The 10,255-nt window shown below is 43.1% G+C and overlaps 1 protein-coding gene across 5 annotated transcripts in view; it reads right to left on the bottom strand.

The window, feature by feature from the left end:
- Window positions 1-998: 998 nt before the first annotated feature.
- The window catches only part of aimp1b (aminoacyl tRNA synthetase complex interacting multifunctional protein 1b), a 59,747-nt gene continuing 50,490 nt past the window's right edge, over window positions 999-10,255 (bottom strand). For 3 of the 5 annotated variants that reach the window (XM_055901216.1, XM_055901217.1, XM_055901214.1), the window contains 5 exons: window positions 9,817-9,930; window positions 8,540-8,662; window positions 6,992-7,194; window positions 3,505-3,703; window positions 999-1,395 (listed from right to left, as the gene is read on the bottom strand). In XM_055901216.1, the coding sequence (XP_055757191.1) occupies window positions 1,229-1,395; window positions 3,505-3,703; window positions 6,992-7,194; window positions 8,540-8,662; window positions 9,817-9,930 (806 nt within the window). In that variant the 3' untranslated portion in view covers window positions 999-1,228. Of the gene's footprint in view, window positions 1,396-1,443; window positions 1,479-1,650; window positions 1,740-3,504; window positions 3,704-6,991; window positions 7,195-8,539; window positions 8,663-9,816; window positions 9,931-10,255 lie in introns of those variants that run through there. The other 2 variants (XM_055901215.1, XM_055901218.1) reach the window with 2 other exon arrangements.

Raw genomic sequence — 10,255 nt, 5'->3', positions numbered from 1 at the left:
CTGTCAGGATGGAACTGTCAGGATGGAACTGTCAGGATGGAACAGTCAGGATGGAACTGTCAGGATGGAACTGTCAGGATGGAACTGTCAACACGGAACTGTCAACACGGAACTGTAAACATGGAACTGTCAACAGGAAGAGAAAGACCTTCTAGTGAGGTTCTCTCTGTCTTTCTCCCTCCCTCTATAGTGTTGAGTCATAGTGAGGTCCTCTCTCTGTCTTTCTCCCTCCCTCTATAGTGTTGGGTCATAGTGAGGTCCTCTCTCTGTCTTTCTCCCTCCCTCTATAGTGTTGGGTCATAGTGAGGTCCTCTCTCTGTCTTTCTCCCTCCCTCTATAGTGTTGGGTCATAGTGAGGTTCTCTGTCTTTCTCCCTCCCTCTATAGTGTTGGTTCATAGTGAGGTTCTCTCTGTCTTTCTCCCTCCCTCTATAGTGTTGGGTCATAGTGAGGTTCTCTCTGTCTTTTTCCCTCCCTCTATAGTGTTGGGTCATAGTGAGGTCCTCTCTCTGTCTTTCTCCCTCCCTCTATAGTGTTGGGTCATAATGAGGTCCTCTCTCTGTCTTTCTCCCTCCCTCTATAGTGTTGGGTCATAGTGAGGTCCTCTCTCTGTCTTTCTCCCTCCCTCTATAGTGTTGGGTCATAGTGAGGTTCTCTCTCTGTCTTTCTCCCTCCCTCTATAGTGTTGGGTCATAGTGAGGTCCTCTCTGTCTTTCTCCCTCCCTCTATAGTGTTGGGTCATAGTGAGGTTCTCTCTGTCTTTCTCCCTCCCTCTATAGTGTTGGGTCATAATGAGGTCCTCTCTCTGTCTTTCTCCCTCCCTCTATAGTGTTGGGTCATAGTGAGGTCCTCTCTCTGTCTTTCTCCCTCCCTCTATAGTGTTGGGTCATAGTGAGAGGAAAACTGTGTTTCTCACATGTCTCTTTGCGTTACTCAATGTGTTCAGTATGTCCAAAGCTTTTCACTTCGGTTAAAAAATACATAAATAAATCCACCGTGTTTCAACATTTGTTAAAAACTTTATTGAAATGTCCTCACATTCTGACAATAACAATCAGCTTAAAGCTTACCCAGAAGTGTGTATGTGTCTGCCTGTTCCCACGCGTGTGTTCCCGTGTGTGTGTGTGTGTGTGTGTGTGTGTGTGTGTGTGTGTGTGTGTGTGTGTGTGTGTGTGTGTGTGTGTGTGTGTGTGTATTCATCGGTTCCCCTGCGTTGTCTGACTGAGTGTTTATTTGATAATGCTGTTGGTGAGGGTTGGGGCTCTACAGAGGCCTTTCCCCCGAACCTCAAACCCCACCCCCCTGTAGGTGGCCACGCCCCTGGAGTCCGTCTGCAGATCAGGAAGGATCTGCTCCCACACCTTCTCTCTGGGGCTCAGCTCCCGGTCTGGCTCCCCTAGTGGACAGGAGGATACATTACATATTATTCTAAACCCTAACACACCTTCTCTCTGGGGCTCAGCTCTCGGTCTGGCTCCCCTAGTGGACAGGAGGATACATTACATATTATTATAAACCCTAACACACCTTCTCTCTGGGGCTCAGCTCCCGGTCTGGTCCCCCTAGTGGACAGGAGGATACATTACATATTATTATTATCTCAAACCCTAACACACCTTCTCTCTGGGGCTCAGCTCCCGGTCTGGTCCCCCTAGTGGACAGGAGGATACATTACATATTATTATTATCTCAAACCCTAACACACCTTCTCTCTGGGGCTCAGCTCCCGGTCTGGCTCCCCTAGTGGACAGGAGGATACATTACATATTATGATTAACCCTAACTCTAATAACCCTAGTTACCAGGATGATAGAAAGAGGCTTGTAGTTACCAGGGTGATAGAAAGAGGCTTGTAGTTACCAGGGTGATAGAAAGAGGAATGTAGTTACCAGGGTGATAGAAAGAGGAATGTAGTTACCAGGGTGATAGAAAGAGGAATGTAGTTACCAGGGTGATAGAAAGAGGAATGTAGTTACCAGGGTGATAGAAAGAGGAATGTAGTTACCAGGGTGATAGAAAGAGGAATGTAGTTACCAGGGTGATAGGTAGAAAGAGGAATGTAGTTACCAGGGTGATAGAAAGAGGAATGTAGTTACCAGGGTGATAGAAAGAGGCATGTAGTTACCAGGGTGATAGAAAGAGGCATGTAGTTACCAGGGTGATAGAAAGAGGAATGTAGTTACCAGGGTGATAGAAAGAGGGATGTAGTTACCAGGGTGATAGAAAGAGGAATGTAGTTACCAGGGTGATAGAAAGAGGCATGTAGTTACCAGGGTGATAGAAAGAGGAATGTAGTTACCAGGGTGATAGGTAGAAAGAGGAATGTAGTTACCAGGGTGATAGAAAGAGGAATGTAGTTACCAGGGTGATAGAAAGAGGAATGTAGTTACCAGGGTGATAGAAAGAGGAATGTAGTTACCAGGGTGATAGAAAGAGGAATGTAGTTACCAGGGTGATAGAAAGAGGGATGTAGTTACCAGGGTGATAGAAAGAGGAATGTAGTTACCAGGGTGATAGGTAGAAAGAGGAATGTAGTTACCAGGGTGATAGAAAGAGGAATGTAGTTACCAGGGTGATAGAAAGAGGAATGTAGTTACCAGGGTGATAGGTAGAAAGAGGAATGTAGTTACCAGGGTGATAGAAAGAGGAATGTAGTTACCAGGGTGATAGAAAGAGGCTTGTAGTTACCAGGGTGATAGAAAGAGGAATGTAGTTACCAGGGTGATAGGTAGAAAGAGGAATGTAGTTACCAGGGTGATAGAAAGAGGAATGTAGTTACCAGGGTGATAGAAAGAGGAATGTAGTTACCAGGGTGATAGAAAGAGGAATGTAGTTACCAGGGTGATAGAAAGAGGAATGTAGTTACCAGGGTGATAGAAAGAGGCTTGTAGTTACCAGGGTGATAGAAAGAGGAATGTAGTTACCAGGGTGATAGGTAGAAAGAGGAATGTAGTTACCAGGGTGATAGAAAGAGGAATGTAGTTACCAGGGTGATAGATAGAAAGAGGCTTGTAGTTACCAGGGTGATAGGTAGAAAGAGGAATGTAGTTACCAGGGTGATAGAAAGAGGAATGTAGTTACCAGGGTGATAGAAAGAGGCTTGTAGTTACCAGGGTGATAGATAGAAAGAGGCATGTAGTTACCAGGGTGATAGATAGAAAGAGGCATGTAGTTACCAGGGTGATAGATAGAAAGAGGCTTGTAGTTACCAGGGTGATAGAAAGAGGAATGTAGTTACCAGGGTGATAGATAGAAAGAGGCTTGTAGTTACCAGGGTGATAGATAGAAAGAGGCATGTAGTTACCAGGGTGATAGATAGAAAGAGGCTTGTAGTTACCAGGGTGATAGATAGAAAGAGGCATGTAGTTACCAGGGTGATAGATAGAAAGAGGAATGTAGTTACCAGGGTGATAGATAGAAAGAGGTATGTAGTTACCAGGGTGATAGAAAGAAGAATGTTGCTACCAGGGTGATAGAAAGGGGAATGTAGTGTGTGTGTAGTTACCAGGATAATCGTAGAAAGTGACCCTATCGCCAGGTACAGCGTTAGTGGGCGGTTCCAGAAACTCCACCTGTGCGTCATCATCGTTATCGTTATCGTGGGCGTTAGGGGCGGAGCCACAGAGAACCATCGCCGTAGAGACCACGCCTTTCACCCGACAAGGACGCACATTGCACAGCAACACCGCCAGACGACCCTGAAGCTACACACACAGGCACACACACCAGAGAGAAAGATACACATTCTCTGAATAATAACAATTTACACACTCTCTAAATAACACTTTACTTCTAGAGAAAGATACACTCTCTCTAAATATTAACACTTCTGGAGAAAGATACACTCTCTAAATAACACTTCTGGAGAAAGATACACTCTCTCTAAATAATAACACTTCTGGAGAAAGATACACTCTCTCTAAATAATAACACTTCTAGAGAAAGATACACTCTCTCTAAATAATAACACTTCTGGAGAAAGATACACTCTCTAAATAACACTTCTGGAGAAAGATACACTCTCTCTAAATAATAACACTTCTGGAGAAAGATAACACTCTCTCTAAATAACACTTCTGGAGAAAGATACACTCTCTCTAAATAACACTTCTGGAGAAAGATACACTCTCTCTAAATAACACTTCTAGAGAAAGATACACACTCTAAATAATAACACTTCTGGAGAAAGATACACTCTCTAAATAATAACACTTCTGGAGAAAGATACACTCTCTCTAAATAACACTTCTGGAGAAAGATACACTCTCTCTAAATAACACTTCTGGAGAAAGATACACTCTCTAAATAACACTTCTGGAGAAAGATACACTCTCTCTAAATAACACTTCTGGAGAAAGATACACTCTCTAAATAATAACACTTCTAGAGAAAGATACACACTCTAAATAATAACACTTCTGGAGAAAGATACACTCTCTCTAAATAACACTTCTGGAGAAAGATACACTCTCTAAATAACACTTCTGGAGAAAGATACACTCTCTCTAAATAATAACACTTCTGGAGAAAGATACACTCTCTAAATAACACTTCTGGAGAAAGATACACTCTCTCTAAATAATAACACTTCTAGAGAAAGATACACTCTCTAAATAATAGCACTTCTAGAGAAAGATACACTCTCTAAATAACACTTCTAGAGAAAGATACACTCTCTCTAAATAATAACACTTCTAGAGAAAGATACACTCTCTAAATAATAACACTTCTGGAGAAAGATACACTCTCTCTAAATAACACTTCTGGAGAAAGATACACTCTCTAAATAACACTTCTAGAGAAAGATACACTCTCTAAATAATAACACTTCTAGAGAAAGATACACTCTCTCTAATTAACAACACTTCTAGAGAAAGATACACTCTCTCTAATTAACAACACTTCTATAGAAAGATACACTCTCTGAATAATAACACTTCTGGAGAAAGATACACTCTCTCTAAGTAATAACATAGCACTGATTTCACTTTAATTTTGGCTAACACTGACAGCCAGTGCGTGATATGAGAGATGGCGGTGTGTGTTTGAGTGTTTGACGGTGAAAGTGTGTGTGTGTGTGTGTGTGTGTGTGTGTGTGCGTGCGTGTGTGTATGTGTGTGTGTAAGACAGCGTTTCAGGTCCTGTTCAGCATGGTGTGTTCTGTCTCTCTGGTCACCCAGAAGCATTGTTAAGTCTGTCACTACAGACTGGTGTCTCTGACTCATCAAACAGGTGTGTGTGTGTGTGTGTGTGTGTGTGTGTGTGTGTGTGTGTGTGTGTGTGTGTGTGTGTGTGTGTGTGTGTGTGTGTGTGTGTGTGTGTGTGTGTGTGTGTGTGTGTGTGTGTGTGTGTGTGTGTGTGTGTACACAGTATGGGGTGTCTGAGACAGGAATTATTTTCTGCATGGTGGTCAGCTGTATGACAACACACTGTCTAAAGGAGACAGAAGGAGACTCACAGACAAGTGCGTGTGTAACCTGTGTCGTGTCTTTGGCATCATTAAACTGAAGATTAGTCTTTATCAAAGATTCTCTGTAATTATTATTACGTTATTAAACTGATTAATCATGTCATTGTAATTAACTAGGAAGTCGGGGCACCAAGGAAAATATTCAGATTACAAAGATATAGTTTTCCTAATATAACTTTCAGATATTTTAATATCTGATCACTTAGTCTTCTGATTAATGAATTATTCTTTACGTTAGTCTCATTCCAAACGTAGTAAATTGTTGGTTATCTGCACGAACCCAGTCTTCACTATGAGTCATCCATATATCAATTGTCTTAAATCATTTATTTATTAACTAACTAATTAAATCACAGAAATGCACAACACAAACAAACAAAGTACATATGGTTACAAGGAAATGATAGGGGAATGTGCCCTAGTGGGCTAAACCGGCATGGCGGCTTGTTGGACAAAAAACTGAGTGGTGCGAAAGATAAAAGACACAACAAATTTGATAATTATAACAATTGAAATGCTAATCCTTTGCACATGAACGCTCACTCATTCGGGAATAAATGCATATATATATATTTACGCTCAGTGTGTCACGTGATCTCTGTTGGAATCGTCCTTCTTTTCTGTTGGAAGTTCATCCGCCCGTCTTTCGTGGTTGGAATGGATACTTCAGAGTCCCATTCAGAAATGTTGTATTAGAATAGATGTTTCGGCGGGTTGTCGGTCTTCGCGTTCAATGATACCGATATCCTGGCAGCAGACTAGTAATTAATATCAAAGCCTTGTTCTTATCCTGTCGGTATCGATAGTCTAAGAGTTTAACCACGTGGGATGGTTAAAAGATTCAGCCATCACCTCAAGCCTTATTTCCCTCTGTGATAGAGGTACTGATCTAGTCTCAAACCTTGGCCCTCTCGTTATCGAGGTAAGCTGGTCTGGAGGGGGAAACCCCAGGTGGGGGTTTTATTCGGAACATAGAAAAGGGCTGTCCCATGACGCCGGGTCCTGCCTGTGCTCTGATTTAGTTCAACTCCAGGGAATTGGAGTTTCCTTCATTAAACAGTCTGAAATCACATTACATAATTTCACAAATAGTTTCATCTTTACTCATTCATTTTATACAACAATTAGATGTAAGCCTCATAACTGAGACTGTTGTATAAATAGGATTATGGTCATGTGGCTGTATTGTCTCTCATGAGTTTCACAAAATTGTACCAAACGGACCAGTTCGTAGCTGGATTCTTCACCGATCTTTTATACGTTCTCCAGAACATAAATATTGTTCGGACCTCCAGTTCTGTGAGGTGAAAGAAATTCCTTTGTTCTCTCTGTGAAAACTCCCTCTCTCTCTATAATCTGGCCATGAGGAAGTATCTCCTCTAGGAATTTATGACCTCTCTGACCATAGCAGCCTGGGTGTAGGAGACAGAGAGAGGGGGATTGTGCAGAGGTAGGGGGGTGGTACTCGCTGTGTCCAAAGAGGGCAACGTCATGACACCTGTGTGTGTGACCTTTAACCTACCTGTTCTTTAGGAATGTGTCGTAGCGCGCTGACAACCGTGCGGGGGGCGGGCTCTCCCAGATCCACTTCCTGGACATACAGAGCCCCAGCCAATGGGTGGTAGCGGACGCCAACGATCCGACCAATCCGCAGGTCGAGGCGAGACACGTCCATGCGAGGCTCCTCCTCTAACGCAGACTCAGATTTTGTTCTCTCTCTCCTCCCTGAGAGAGAGGGAGACAGACAGAGAAAGAGAGGGAATTGAGAGAGAGGGAGAGGGAGAGGGAGAGGGAGAGGGAGAGGGAGAGAGGGGCGGGGCCTTCGCCAGGGTTGCAATCTGAGCCCTGTACTCTTCAATATTTATTTCAACGAATTGGCCACTATTCTAGAACAATCCTCAACCCCTGGTGTTAGTCTCCACAATTCAGAGGTTAAATGCCTGCTCTTGGCAGATGACCTATGCCTGCTGTCACCCACAGCACATGGCCTACAGCAGAGCCTGGACCTGCTAGAGCAGTACTGCCAAACCTGGGCCCTGGCAGTAAACCCCAAAAAGACTAAAATAATGATTTTCCAGAGAAGATCCAGATCTCAGGGAATTAGACCAAAGTTCTCAATTGGTACAAAATATATAGAGTACTGTACACACTACATTTACTGAGGTTTAAATATATATAGACTACTGTACACACTACATTTACTGAGGTTTATATACACAGTGGGGAGAACAAGTATTTGATACACTGCCGATTTTGCAGGTTTTCCTACTTACAAAGCATGTAGAGGTCTGTAATTTTTTATCATAGGTACACTTCAACTGTGAGAGACAGAATCTAAAACAAAAAAAATCCAGAAAATCACATTGTATGATTTTTAAGTCATTAATTTGCATTTTTTTTTATTTTATTTGCACCACCCTCTCTACAGAGTTATTTGTCTGTAATCTTCAGTATAGAGTCCTAGCTGCATTACATCTAATAAAAGAGATGATCTAGAAGTCACTGACAAACTGACTCCTAGCTACTGACTGGGGATTTGTCTGTCTCAGTTGGGATGTCTCAGTTGGGATGTCTCAGTTGGGCTGTCTCAGTTGGGCTGTCTCAGTTGGGATGTCTCAGTTGGGATGTCTCAGTTGGGCTGTCTCAGTTGGGAAACTCGGTTAGCAAAGTATTGATTTGAGGATTTTGTCTTCTCTTTTACATTGACATTAAACCATTGCATTGGTCACTGTTATCTATCTATCTATCTATCTATCTATCTATCTATCTATCTATCTATCTATCTGTCTATCTGTCTCTCTGTCTCTCTGTCTCTCTGTCTCTCTCTCTGTCTCTCTCTGTCTCTCTCTCTGTCTCTCTGTCTGTCTGTCTCTCTGTCTGTCTCTCTGTCTCTGTCTCTCTGTCTCTCTGTCTGTCTGTCTCTCTGTCTCTCTGTCTGTCTGTCTCTCTGTCTCTCTGTCTCTCTGTCTCTCTGTCTCTCTGTCTGTCTGTCTGTCTGTCTGTCTGTCTGTCTGTCTGTCTGTCTGTCTGTCTGTCTGTGTGTGTGTGTGTGTGTGTGTGTGTGTCTCACCCTTTCTCTCTCCTCTCCTCCTCCTCCCATCTCTTTCCCTGCCGGGTTTGGGGTTGGTGCCGGGGGCAGACAGGGAAGCTGTGGACCCCGGGGCAGTAAGTTTGGAGGCGGTTGCTGCTTTGGCTGGAAACACACAGATAATTGAGGGTATAAAGCAATCAGTCAGTCAGTAATCCAATCAGTCAGTCAGTAATCCAATCAGTCAGTCAGCCAATCAATCAGTCAGCCATTCAATCAGTCAGCCAGTCAATCAGTCAGCCAGTCAATCAGCCAGCCAGTCAATCAGCCAGCCAGTCAATCAATCAGTCAGTCAGTCAGCCAGTCAGTCAATCAGCCAGCCAGTCAATAAGTCAGCCAGTCAATCAGCCAGCCAGTCAATCAGCCAGCCAGTCAATCAGCCAGCCAGTCAATCAGCCAGCCAGTCAATCAATCAGTCAGTCAGTCAGCCAGTCAATCAATCAGTCAGTAATCCAGTCAGTCAGTCAATCAGTCAGTCAGTAATCCAATCAGTCAGTCAGCCAATCAATCAGTCAGCCATTCAATCAGTCAGCCAGTCAATCAGTCAGCCAGCCAGTCAGTAAGTCACCCAGTCAATCAGTCAGCCAGTCAATCAGTAATCCAGTCAGTTAGTAAGTCTGTCAGTCAGTAAACCAGTCATTTAACCAGTCAGTTAGTCATTAAACCAGTCAGTTAACCAGTCAGTTAGTCATTAAACCAGTCAGTTAACCAGTCAATAAGTCAATAAACCAGTCAGTTAACCAGTCAGACAGCCAGTCAGGGTGGCAGTAAACCAGTGAGTTAACCAGTCAGTCAGTCGGTAAAATAGTCAGTCAGTCAGTCATTAAACCAATAGGTTAACCAGTCAGTAAAACAGCCAGTCAGTTAACCAGTCAGTTAGTTAACCAGTCAGTTAACCAGTCAGCCAGTCAGCCAGTAAACCAGTTAGTTAACCAGTCAGCCAGTCAGCCAGTAAACCAGTTAGTTAACCAGTCAGCCAGTAAACCTTTCAGTTAACCAGCCAGTCAGTTAACCAGTCAGTCAGTTAACCAGTCAGTCAGTCAGCCAGTAAACCAGTCAGATAACCAGTCAGTCAGTCAAATAACCAGTCAGTCAGCCAGTCAGCCAGTAAACCAGTCAAATAACCAGTCAGTCAGCCAGTAAACCAGTCAAATAACCAGTCAGTCAGCCAGTCAGTAAACCAGTCAAATAACCAGTCAGTCAGTTAACAAGTCAGCCAGTAAACCAGTCAGATAACCAGTCAGTCAGTCAGTCAGTACCTTTCTTCTTCTGTTGTTTCTCAGTCAGTAGAATCTTCAGGTCAGAGATGTCTTTCTTCAGCTTAGCGTTCTCAACCAACAGTTTCTTCTCTTCTCTCACCGTTTTCTGCAAGACTACAGAGAGAAAATACTTATTGACATGTTATAGACACGTATTAACATGTTATAGACACTTAATGACGCTTTATAAATTATTTATTAACGCTTTACAAATACATTGTAAACGGCAAAGCCCAGACTCTGCATCGTTAGAGAGAGAAACAGAGAGAAACAGAACGAGAGACAGACAGAGAAAAAAATGAGAATGAGAGAGACAGACAGAGAAAGAGGCAGACAGCAATAGACAGAGAGAGAGAAACAGACAGAGGCAGATAGAGAGAGAGAGAGATAGAGAGGCAGATAGAGAGAGAGTGAGATAGAGAGGCAGATAGAGAGAGAG

The sequence above is a fragment of the Salvelinus fontinalis genome, chromosome 36, assembly GCF_029448725.1.
Source record: "Salvelinus fontinalis isolate EN_2023a chromosome 36, ASM2944872v1, whole genome shotgun sequence".
Lineage (NCBI taxonomy): Eukaryota > Metazoa > Chordata > Actinopteri > Salmoniformes > Salmonidae > Salvelinus > Salvelinus fontinalis.
This window is presented reverse-complemented; position numbering and strand designations above follow the sequence as displayed.